This window comes from Misgurnus anguillicaudatus, chromosome 10 (genome assembly GCF_027580225.2).
Source record: "Misgurnus anguillicaudatus chromosome 10, ASM2758022v2, whole genome shotgun sequence".
Taxonomy (NCBI): domain Eukaryota; kingdom Metazoa; phylum Chordata; class Actinopteri; order Cypriniformes; family Cobitidae; genus Misgurnus; species Misgurnus anguillicaudatus.
Window position 1 is genome coordinate 14347921 of NC_073346.2, and position 12469 is coordinate 14360389.

The 12469-nt window shown below is 37.4% G+C and overlaps 3 protein-coding genes across 5 annotated transcripts in view; 2 read left to right on the top strand and 1 right to left on the bottom strand.

The window, feature by feature from the left end:
• kel (Kell metallo-endopeptidase (Kell blood group)) overlaps window positions 1–3667 on the top strand; it is a 34103-nt gene extending 30436 nt beyond the window's left edge. For all 3 annotated transcript variants that reach the window (XM_055210587.2, XM_055210588.2, XM_055210586.2), the window contains 5 exons: window positions 1991–2080; window positions 2276–2343; window positions 2578–2738; window positions 2823–2912; window positions 3003–3667. In XM_055210587.2, coding sequence (XP_055066562.2) covers window positions 1991–2080; window positions 2276–2343; window positions 2578–2738; window positions 2823–2912; window positions 3003–3155 — 562 coding nt within the window. In that variant the 3' untranslated portion in view covers window positions 3156–3667. The remainder of the gene's footprint in view (window positions 1–1990; window positions 2081–2275; window positions 2344–2577; window positions 2739–2822; window positions 2913–3002) is intronic.
• Window positions 3668–7299: 3632 nt separating this feature from the next.
• emg1 (EMG1 N1-specific pseudouridine methyltransferase) lies at window positions 7300–9462 on the top strand. Its single transcript, XM_055210232.2, has 5 exons — window positions 7300–7484; window positions 7588–7689; window positions 7964–8105; window positions 8741–8949; window positions 9048–9462. Exons 1-5 carry the CDS (start codon window positions 7335–7337, stop codon window positions 9159–9161), a joined length of 717 nt encoding a protein of 238 aa, XP_055066207.1. The 5' UTR covers window positions 7300–7334; the 3' UTR covers window positions 9162–9462.
• Window positions 9463–11744: 2282 nt separating this feature from the next.
• On the bottom strand, window positions 11745–12407 carry gtf3c6 (general transcription factor IIIC, polypeptide 6, alpha). The gene has a single exon (XM_055210520.2). The coding sequence runs from the start codon at window positions 12405–12407 to the stop codon at window positions 11847–11849; it is 561 nt and encodes a 186-aa protein (XP_055066495.2). The 3' UTR covers window positions 11745–11846.
• Window positions 12408–12469: the final 62 nt, after the last annotated feature.

Here is a 12469-nt window from a genome sequence, read left to right on the forward strand (position 1 = left end):
TGGGAAAATTACAGTGTTTTTTGACCTTGCATGCATTTAAACCTGTTGTCCGGTACTTATAAACAGTGATAGGATGCTTAAAATTGTCATCTTACTGGCTCTCTTAAAGGCGGAGTCCACGATGTTTGAAAGCCAATGTTGATATTTGAAATCACCTAAACAAACACGCCCCTACCCCAATAGAATCTGGACCTTCTGTTGATAGACCCGCCCCACACATACGCAAACCAGCAAAGATGTCGGTTACTAGACACGCTCCTTACTGCTGATTGGCTATAAGTGTGTTTTGGTAGTCGGCCTGTCTCCTTTTCCAAAGCGTTTTTCAAACATCGTGGACTCCGCCTTTAACTCTTGACAATCTATTTTGCCTTTATTGTACATATGATGTGAAAAACAAGAAGGGCATAGCTATATATGAATTTAACGTGAAAAGCGCAGTTGTTGCGGTTACTTGTCATCCATGCGTTTAGGCTTCTCAGTGCTGCTGCTCATTGGTTACATAACACTTCCCTACTATTCGACTATGAGGTTCATAGTTGAATCAGACCTCTCCGAATCGAATCATTGAATCCTCGACTATAAGAAGTCAGCCCTACAGTAAACATCTCCTCACTATCTGCTAGCTGCCTGTCCTCTGAACACACTGCAAAAAAAACAGTCTCTGTAGACAGCCCAGGCTCCACAAACTGCAACAAAAACAAAGTGGTCAAACCTACCACCACGAAACATAACAAACGTGTTCCAGCCAATAAACGACAAGAAAGATTTGGGAATGGGGGTTGCGCGCGTTCATGACTCATTCAGAAAACATGAAAGGGAGGGGGAGGGGAGAAGTTAGCTACGCTCCGTTTTGTTTGACAACACTTCGAACATCAACAAGAAGTGACGTCACACAGATTCGCTTAGAGCGCCTTTAATAAAGAAAAAAGCAGATACAGGCAACACAAAATAAATAAATTCTACGCTAAAAGTCAATGACACTGGCTAAAACAATAGCTGGGTTTCCATCACAATGATTTTTTGCACATTTTAAAGTATCACATAAGAAACGAATGATGGAAACTACAAATTTCGAATAAAATTCCCTCAATTCACAAAAAGTTTTTACGCTCGCTTGAGGTGGTTTTGGATTTATGCAGAAAAGGGTAAATGCAAATAATGGGAGATGGAAACACATTTGCCAAGGAAATTCGTACGTGTCGAAGATTGGACCCACGTGACTGATCGTCTTGTTGTATCGGCTGATTTTGTCTTTCCCGTGGGGCTTGACGTCGTGGTAAAGCCCTTGCTGCTAGTGCCTGCATCAAAAAGTCTGCATTTCGTTGAACAGCATTCAGTTTGGCAATTACAAGCTGCACTGCTAGTAACTTTTTAACTTGCCAACTCATAACTAAATGCATTGCTGTCTCTGTTGGTTAATATGCAATACTACCGTCATTCACTCAAACAACGATGTCAAGCCCCATGGGAAAGACAAAATCAGCTGATTCAACAAGACGATCAGTCACGTGGGTTTAGTGTTTGATGCGTCAGAATTTATTTGGCAAATGCATTTCCATTTCCCATTATTTGATGGAAACGCATTTAATTCGCATTTATGTTTTGTTTTTTAAAGATTTGCTTTACGTTTCAATGGATCCCAGCTAAGGGGATCCATTTGCTTGTCTAAACTACTGGGTCCATTAGAAAGGGTTTGCTGCTATTGTAAAATATTTGCAGAGTATGATTTGTTGAGTTTTAAGCCAAACTTGAGGGCCGGATTCCCGAACCGGATTTAGATTAATTCAGGACTAATCCATAGTTATATTAGGACATTTAAGTAGTTTTTCAAAAAAGAAAAAACACTACTGGTTTGCATCTTGAGACCCAACAATGGCACTGATATACAGGATATGTCAGTATAAGGTGTTTTTAAAATAAGCCCTGTCCAGGAAAACATCCCTAAGTATATCATCAGTGGTCTCTAACCTCTCTCTTCCCTCTTCTCTAGTCTTTCTCTCACTCCATTCCTCTCCGGTAATGACATCATCATCCCTGATGGAATGTTTGTGTCACCTTTCTTCCATTCAACACATCCCAGGTATCTCGTGACAACATATATGGAAAATATTCATTTACACTGAATCTATACAGTACTGACAATATTAAAGCCTATGATGATAGCTCTGAAACTAAATATTATGTTACGATACCCTTGATTAAATGTGTTTTGCATACACAAAATATTAAAACTAAAATTTGCTGAACTTTATTTTTGCATCATAAAATTCTCCAGGGCCCTGAATTATGGGACATTGGGATTTCTGATGGCTAAAGATTTTCTCCACCTTCTGTTACCTGAAAGTAAGTCAGCGTGAATTTGAAAATGAAGGCGTATATATTTTTTATGTGTATATAAAAACATTATGTGACCCTGTCTGTGAAATCTAGATTTAGAGCATCAAAGTTTAATTTTAATCATTGATTTCAATCTTTGACATGACTTTACTCAGTCAGTATTAAAGATATCAAAGTTATATTTTCACAAAATGTATGTTGTAGTGTTTTATACCTAACCTCCAAATTTCCCACCACTAGTCCACACACAGGCCAAAAATCCTGAATTGGGGGGTGCTTGCGTGTGGTCTCATTATCTGAACGTAACCAAGGGTCCGGGTCAGGTCGGATCTTTCTCTCTCCCCCCATTAAAACAACAAGAGGTGTGGGTGCAGTACTCCGCTCTGCAAGTCGCCCTACATGTGAGTTAACTCCTGCAAAAAATTTTTTTATTGCTATTCATTAATGTGTACTTTATCTGTTTTACATGGTTGCTCCTCCTTTAGGCTTACAAGATCAGCTTTACAAGGCATCCAGGAGATTCATCTCTGTCAGGTCTTTCTTACGTTCACCTGCTCCTCTCATCCTTTACAAAGGTACTGACAACATTTCAATGAAAACCACATTAACATTTAAATATTAGCGACAAGCATGTGTGCTAAGTAAACTTTTTATTCACGTCATAGGTGAGCTGTGACACAGACTCCTACCGTGAGTTCATGCCATTTGAACCTTCCTTCCTGGTGTCGGTCCTGTGTTCAAACATACGATTCTGCCCAAAACCGATAACCTGCAAAAAGCAGTATCAGAGCTATCCTACTGAGATGTGTCTGGGTTGAGCAATGCACTGAATCTGAAGGAAGACCTTTTAATAGAGACCCGATTGACAGTATCGATGAGCTGGTTTTGGACTATTAAACCATTGGAGCTGCTTAATGTTTCCAGAATGAAGTTGAAGAGACTGAATAAAAGTGGAGAAAGTCATTCCAGAATCATTAGCTATTGCTAGAAATGTTTCATTTATTTTTAAATCATGAACGTGATAAAACTGTTAAAAGCTGCTGGGTGGACATGATCTCATTGTTATGTTTAACATACAGTATTTTGTACATAGAAACCAAAGTTACACAAGATGGTGGACTACTGGAAATATCAACTTTGTTGCTTTGAAAGAACTATGGTACCTGTAAATGTAATTTATGAGAGCGTTATATTTGTTATGTATTGATGATGAATAATTGCAATCTTAATCTATCTGTTGTAAATATATTTTGAAGTGAGATATCTCTAAATGTGCCATGTAATTCCTATTTTTAATCAAATGTATTCAAATAAATGAATACACATAACACATTTTCGTTTAATTACAACAATTTAGAGATGTTTAAATGTTTTTATTATTAGTTTATGTGCTTTCTTAAAATTTCTCAAAATTAAATCATCCAATAAATGTTGAAATACATAAATACATTTTTAAATATATAATGAAATTGTATATTTTATTTATGCTTTTATTTATTCAGGTAAAACTGCCAATATTAAAATTAAAAAGTAGGGCTGTCAAAAGATTAATCGCGATTAATCGCATTCAAAATAAAAGTTTATATGTGTTTATACTGTGTGTAAATATTATGTATATATAAATACATACACATTAATGTATATATTTAAGAAATATTTGCCTTTAAATACTGGATATACATTTATATAATTTATATTATATATAAATATTTTATATAATAAAATAAATATAAATATTTTATATATAAATATAACCAATTTTTCTTAAATATATACATGATTGGGTGTGTTTTATATAAAAATAATAATTATACACTGCACACACACACACACACACGTGTTATGTAAACACAAACTTTTATTTTGGATGCTATTAATAGCGATTAATCTTTTGACAGCCATATTGAATCTGCAAATTCATATTTAAAAAACTTTTGATTAAAAGCTTTTAATCAATATTAGAAATACAATATTTTACAATTTATTTAAGTATTTCAACATGTATTTGTTTATTTGCATGTAAGTATAAATTGTATTATATATTTAACGATTTATTTAAGTATTTCAACATTTATTTATTTATTTAATTTTGAGTAACTTACTTGGGTTCTTCACTCATAATTTTCAAGGTAACTACTAATATTTTAGTTAAAACGTTGATAAAAAATAACAAAGCAAGGAATGCTACATTACAGATCAGATGCTAAGTTACAGCTTCGAAAAGTGATAAAACATCACTAATATTTTATACATTAGGGGACTCTTGTTACTCTATTGAGAACGTCATCAATAGGCTTGTTCGACTTCATGCGGCGCCGCAAGAACCGACAGCCGGATGACGTCAAAGTTCCGCGAGAGCGATTTAAAAGCAGACTCCTCCGCATGGCCGGATTACCATATGGGCAAATGGGGCAGTTGCCCCGGGGCCTCCGGCCACCAGGGGGCCCCCGACGACATGTCATGTAACGTGCATTTTTTACTTTTTTTTTTTGCACAACGACATCAAATACAAAACACATTTTGTACAAAAAACTTATTTTGATGTAATGTGCATTTATGCCACTAAAATAAATTAAAATGTGCAAGTCAACAATCCAATGTTTACACACTCACTGTATAAGCGTGACAAATTGACCAATTAAATAGTGTGAATATTTTCTACCAGAAGACATTCCCCTTTACGATTGGTACAATGGTATGGGAGGGCGGGTTTAATGTCAATTCGTGACAAAATTAAGAAAAAAAACGTAGCTAGACCGTAAAACCAGAAAACATAATGGATCGACGCATTCCTACCGGAAACATTAAACGAAAGCAAAAAAAGGAGAAAGAAGCGAGAGGAGCAGCACTTTTACAAAGTGTGCCTTCTATCGACAGCTTTTTAAAAAGGAGGTTGCTAGTTGCTCGTTAGAGAAGGCACCTGTTACTAATGTTAGCAATGGGGCTGATTGTGAGACCACCCCGTTTGCGAGCCCGAGCCGCCCGAGAGTCTCTTGCCACCACCTGAAGCAAGCAGTGCTACATGTGACACGGTCCCAGAGGTTAGTGCCAACAGCTCAACATAACCTGTGGAAATATAAATGACCCGTCATTGTGGGGTATAAAAGACGAGCGACTTCTGACAGTGTGTTTTTTGCACTAAGACCGCTAGACCCCTTTTACTGGGGCAGTTAACTAGTGCAATCCTTTGCAAAGATAATCGCGGCAAAAACGGGTCTATATGCAATGTAGTTACCCAATAAAGCGACGAACCAGTCGCATTGACGCGTGCACGCACATATCCATGTCCGCGCGCGTCTTTGCGTTCATCAGCGCACAACCGCATTCAAAAGGGGACGACACGACACGCGAGTGAGTTAGCTAAAAGCCAATTTATACTTTTGCGTCGGGGTTACGCCGTAGGGTACGCCAGACGCTACGCACGTATGCAACGCCGTCATGAGCATTTATACTTCTGCGTTTGTGTTGCTCTGCAGTTAACCGCCGAAATGCGTAGGAGGAAACACAATGCATTCACGCCGACCAATCACAGATCTTGCGGTCCGCGTCGTTTCGACGTGTAGTTACATTTTTGAGGAGGTGCACGTCAGGTACTGCGAAGGCTACGGCGACAGGGTTCGCGTCTATGCGTATGTTACGGCGTACATATAACGCGCACCTAACGCAAAAGTATAAATTGGCCTTTATGAAAACATGACGAGACTAAAGTAAGTTTCTAATAATAATGATAATCATTTTGATTACTCGATCATTATTGGCTTCTGTAGATGTACATCAGAAATGTTTTGTGCAAAGCAGGGAAAGGGAAGAAGAAAGGAGAGATTATGAGTTTAAGGGAGGCAAGACAAACTACATCCTCACCCTGTCAGGTCTCAAACATTAGAGGAAAAATCTCAGGAAAACCTGTTGTCAAGTCTATAGAATTGCATTGTTGCTGAGAAAATCAACACATGTATGTGTTATACTGCTCTGTATTTTCAAATGAATTTAATATTTAGTTTACTAATATTTAACTCTAGGACACTAACTTACATAACAGGTAGCAGTAACTATGACTGAGATTATTTAGTATAGCAGTCATAAAATGATAAAATTGCTGTCATTGTATAATGTAGAAAATATTTCTCTGCTGTCATTATTTCCAAACATGCTCTGCCATTTATGCCTCCAAACATGTTAATAATGTCAGGTATGATGAAGATTACACTTGTATATCTTTCGCAGTAACTGTTGCACTGTAGAATAGTGGGTTAAGCAAAAGATATTGTATAGAAGTGTTGCACACTTCTTGCACACAGCAGGCTTTCAAAAAAAGTCAGCAAAAAATGGGGGGCCTGTGCCCCAGTAGAGCTTTATGTCTAGCAACGCCCCTGCCTAAGACTTTTTTGACTCGTTTTCGCAAATAGCAAGAATAAAAAACGAACTCCGAACAAGTACATTCTAAGGCATAGAATCATACTGTGTATTCCTTTTATATTGTATATTAAAATTAATTTAATACCTAATTACATAATTATTGTGCACTTTTACTTTTCTGGAGTAAAAGTACGAAAGTACTTTTTACTTAAGTAAAAGTAAAAAAACCTAGATGTTTAATGTACTTAAAGATTAAATATAAACCAAAAACTTGAAATTATGGAATGTAGTGGAGTAAAAATTAAGATAATATGCTTAGGAATGTATGTTTTCAAAGAAAAACACTGATAAAATACGAATACTTAAAGTATTTTTACTTTCTATATAAAAGTAAATTAAGTAGCCTAGTGTCCGCCTCTGGAGTTGATAGGAAGAGGGGTGGGAGGGGGCCATGATGTCTTTGTGCCCAGGGGCCCAGAATTTGTTAATCCGGCCCTGCTCCTCCGTATAATTTCGCGATTCGCTCTCGCGGTGCTTTGACGTCATCCGGCTGTCGGTTCTTGTGCCGCCGCATGAAGTCGAACAAGTCTAATAACTGCGTCACGTGACGCTCAATTCATGCGTCGCAATTTTGTGTCAACATGGCTGCACGCGTTGGAGACAAGCGTGGTCTGGAGCATTTAGATGAATATGAACCAAAACCAGTAAAACATCAACGAAGTCTGCATGAGCAGATGACTGAAAAGCGACTTGTTGTCGTTTTAGAAGGAGCGACGCTTGAAACCGTGAAGGTAAAACACGAGGCTTGGTGAAAAAGGCATACTTTCCGTATGCATAATAATATGAACAGTTGAGTTTATCATCAGAAGTTGAATGTAAGCCTTTTAAATGCAGGTTGGAAAAACTTTTGAGTTGCTGAATTGTGATCAACACAAGAGTATGATAATAAAGAATGGAAGAGACCCTGGGAAGATTCGTCCCGATATCACACATCAGGTAAAGGTTTTTAACTTTAAACAGTCATCTGTGATAGACTCGATCACTGTCAAATATAGCAGAGCTTTAAATGTATTTAACTAAAGAACATTTAAATAATTATTAATAATTGAAATGTATTAATAAGGGATGAGAGTGAGTGACCCTAAACTTTTGACACACACACACACACACACACATATACATACATGTATGTACACACAAATAAATGAGTGCTCTGTCTTAAATGGTTTTATATTCTCAGTGGCTTAATATTGTGTCTGCTTTCTTACAGTGCTTGTTGATGCTTCTGGACAGTCCTTTGAATAGAGCAGGACTGTTACAGGTCTACATTCACACAGAGAAAAATGTTTTAATCGAGATCAACCCACAGACAAGAATTCCCCGCACCTTTTCACGGTTTTGTGGACTTATGGGTAAATTCACACTTCAATTGCACATTGACTTTATTAACAAAGGATTAGTTCTTAAACAATGTGTATCTCTTATGCTGCGTTCACACCAAACGCAAACAGAGCGTCAAACTTGCGTCTACTGCATCTATTTTGCCGCTTGAACATTTTGAATGCATTTACGCGTCTAGAGCGAAAACGACGCACGTGAAAAGCAAGTGTTTGAAGCAAAATTGACGTGTCTGAGGAGAAATCCGCTTCTTGTGGTTGGGCCAATGAGTGACTCCGATGGGGCCTGCTGCCATAGCAGTAAGCAGGCTCCTGATTGGTTAACACGGTGTGAATTGATGCCAAAGTTAAAAATTTTAAACGCCTCATTCAAGAGACCTCCAGATGCGCTAAACGCGTCTCTACATTCACTTAACATTGAAATCATTTATGCCTGACGCTCTATACGCATTTGGTGTGAACGCAGCATTATGGGGGTTTTGACATATTAAAAGACATTTTAACAGCACAAACTGTTGAAGTTTTTGATATAAAAGCTGACCAATCAATCCCCAACCCTGCATAATTTATACCTTTATTAATAATATTACCATTACAAATATAGTTTGTATCTTAGTCTAAGTCAGCTTCTACTGTTTTCCCTCTTGCAGTCCAGCTTCTGCATAAACTGAGTGTGAGAGCAGCAGATGGTCCTCAGCGTTTGTTAAGGCTGATTAAAAATCCAGTGTCAGACCACCTCCCACCTGGATGCCTCAGATATTCAACATCATTCAAAGCAGGAGATGCTGTGTGTCCCAGAACCATCGTACCTAAAGATGGACCAGCTGCTATTGTCATTGGAGCGTTTGCACATGGAATGGTGAGTATCAGTTCCCATATGGAGTAGCAGACGTGATTATACTCAAATCCAAGACAAGAATATCAAATAAATCACATGATATTAAACTCTTTATGCAGGTAAATGCAGACTACACAGAGAAGACCATTTCCATAAGTAATTATCCTTTGTCTGCAGCACTGACATGTGCCAAAATGTGTTCAGCGTTTGAGGAGGTCTGGGGAGTGTTATGATGAAACCAAACTATGTTTCTGTCTGTATGAGGAACAGACATTTGGACTGTGCATGCATACGTCCGTTCTGGACGTTTGTACAAAAACAGAGATGAAAATGTCTTGTGTTACCACACAATTTTTGTTTGTACTGAACTAAACAACTATACCCCTAAAAGTGTGAGGTATTACATCTATATTTACTTTTGTTTTTTACAAATAGGCTTATACATTTAAAGTGCCCTGTTTTATATGTACAAATTTTGGTGCAAATAAACCTATTATGTGGTGAAAAGAAAAGTTCAACTACATAAGAAAACTGTTCCTGATGTGTACACATATTTTTTTCCTGTATTCAGGAAGGTAAAAAATAAAGTTAACATATAAAATTAGCACCCCTTGCACAGCTGGGTAATTGAAGGCAGTTCAATACAATGGCAAGAAGTCCAGTGCTATTTAGCTGTGTAGCTTACAATATTCGGATAAGGATGTTTCTTCTCGAAATTCCTGATTAAGAATGTTTTTGTTAACTACAGTAAAAGCACAACTTAAATCACATTGCTACATTTTATAAAGGTGAGGCACCTATTATGCCTTTTTCCCCAAGAGTAATAAAATGTCTGTACCTTTAAATGCAAATGAGCTACTGCTCCTCACTTCCTTACCAACAGACACTAAGCGCTTTCAGTTCAAATAGATTCATGGAAATACAGTCTGAGACAATATAATCTCACTACTAATGTATGGCGGACAGGTACAGCTTACTGAGGGCAGAAACTATGGTATTGCAGGGCTGTAATTTAGTGGCCACGGGTGGGGCTTTATCAGTGTGATGTCACATTAACAAGAAAATCAAAACACTAGGGGGCGGTTTCCCAGGCGGGATTAGACTAGTCCTAGACAAAAATAACTGTAAGAGCTGTCCAAACTGAAAACTACTTGCACTGACATATCTTAAAATACATCAGTGCCCTTTGCTTTGCCTGAAAATGCACACAAGTAATGTTTTTAGTAAGGCATATTTGTTAAAACTAGTTATATTTCCTAATTAAACTAAGGTCTAGTCCTGTCTTAAACTAAGGGATTAGAGTAGTCTTAGACTAAAATAAATGTAAGAGCTGTCCGAACTAAAGACAACTTAGAATATCTTGGATATCTTAAAATACATCTGTGCCGCTTGTTTTGCCTCAAAAAGCACACAAGTAATGTTTTTAGTCAAGCATGTTTGTTAAAACTAGTTATATTTCCTAATTAATCTAAGGCCTAGTCCTGGTTTAAGATAACCCCTGTCTGGGAATATGTCTAATGAGACTAATGATGGTCGCTTTCGAAGCACTGCTAAATGAGGCTTTGAAACTTTCATGAATCTTTTGTTTTGAATCGTTGGTTCGGAGCGTGTTTCAAAAAGTCACGTGATTTTAGCAAATGAGGCTTTATTACGTCATAACTGTTTCGAAAATCCGATGATTCTCCACTAGGGGGACTTGATCACAAATGACCAGTGTCTAATATGGTTAAGTGAACTTGGGTCAGGTTTTATTAAAGTTTTTATCCTTCTGAATAATAACACTACCATGTTGCATACTTTTTGTTTATAGACAGTTTTAATGAAAAAAAAAATGCATAATTAAAAGGGGAGTCAGTTTTAAGGATTTGTTTTGCCTAAATAAAACTTAAAACACTTTTACACTGTCTTAATTCAGCTAAAAAATTTTTTTTTCTAAAAAACATTTTTTTTAAGAAAAATGTGGCTATTATTTTGTAAAAATTGTGTCAAATGTCAGATCTTGTTGCTTTTACACTATTTTGACCAGCAGGTGTCGCCGGCGTGTGTTGTGTTTTGAACGCTTCAAAAAACTGAATCAATTTCCGAAGTAATTGGTTCAATTGATTTGAAGCTTTCAAAAGCTTCGTTTCTCCCATCACTGAATGAGACTGCTTTTGTTAAATGGGGATTAAAAAGAGTGGGTGTTCTTTTTTTATTGTAGGGTTGTTGTTTTCACACACTGCCAACACACAATTATGTCCAAACATCTTGTAAAAGTGGATTTTGCATATGTCACAGAGATTTTTTTTTTACCTGATTTGAAGTGTGAGTAAAAAGTATTTGACCGAAACATTGCTATCTAAAGAAGGATGGCAAGTTACAACAGTGTTAAGACTATTTTTGGAATTAAATATGAACTGCTTGACACATTGTAGCTTCAGACAGTGTTAGGAAACCTAATATTAAGTCTTAGATAAAACCAGAACTAGGCCTTAGTTAAAATAAGGTGTTTATACAAATTGTATAGAAATGCCTTAAATAAAGACGTTACTGATGTGTATCTTCTTCAGACAAATCAATGCCACTGGCATATTTTAAGATCTGCACGTGCAAGTTATTTTCAGTTGACTTGAGACAGCTCAAATATGTGTTTTAGTCTAGGACTAGCCTTAAGTCTTGCCTGTGAAACCAGGGGGAAGTTTTATGGGCCTCTTTATCAACTATTATATATTATTATTGAAGCCATTTTGCTCGTGATTAAATAATTTTGGTTCGAAATATTTTAAATGATGAATATTTTCCAAATGTTTAATTGCAACAAAAACTAACGAGAAACATATGAAAAACATTGTATTTATTCTTTCTCGGATTTATCTATATAAACAATATTTTACATAACATGGTCAAAAGTCTAACAGCTTTTCAAAATGCAATTTTGTTCAAGAGCCACTGTCCCCTTCTTCTGTAGATGCCACTACAGTGCTGCCGTCAACTATTGTGTCCATAGTCTCCTCCGCTCCAGTCTCATCCATCTCAACCGGAGATTCATCACTCGTCTCTGGATCCTCGCAATCTTTAGACTCGTCAAGTACTGATTTCTCTGTCTTATCCAGGTAATTACATATTGCGCTTTGCCGTCCAAACGCCTGTTCGTCGTTGAGAGCCAGCACCTCTGTGCGATTAGACACCGGCTCGTCCTCTTTCCTCTCCAACAAAAACGTCCTCTGCAGCATCAGTTTCTTCATCGTGTGACATTTGTACTTCAGGGTCGGATTCGAGTTCGCATCGGCCCGATGGCCCTCCTCAAAAATCACACATGTACCGATGGCGTCCTCGTATTCCCCAGCGAACAGATAGCGTCCCACCTGCAGCATGGGCTGCTCACTGTCGATGTCCACAATCTTACACGCGCCCTGACGACTGGAGAGAAGATCCGAGTTGATCATTCCTGACAGCTCCGCAACCACCAACTGCTCCTCTTCTTCCCATTCGTCCTCCATGGTAAATTTCGTTTATCTTTCGAGTTGAGATGTCATGCTGAAACTCTCCTCAACTGAATTTC

What these genes read in the sequence shown, in the direction of transcription:
- emg1 (XM_055210232.2), top strand. Translation starts at nt 7,335, where the DNA reads ATGGCTGCACGCGTTGGAGACAAGCGTGGTCTGGAGCATTTAGATGAA. An exon ending in CGACGCTTGAAACCGTGAAG is followed by an intron (nt 7,485 to 7,587) that starts GTAAAACACGAG and finishes TTTTAAATGCAG; the next exon opens with GTTGGAAAAACTTTTGAGTT. An exon ending in GAGCGTTTGCACATGGAATG is followed by an intron (nt 8,950 to 9,047) that starts GTGAGTATCAGT and finishes CTCTTTATGCAG; the next exon opens with GTAAATGCAGACTACACAGA.
- gtf3c6 (XM_055210520.2), bottom strand. Translation starts at nt 12,407, where the DNA reads ATGGAGGACGAATGGGAAGAAGAGGAGCAGTTGGTGGTTGCGGAGCTG.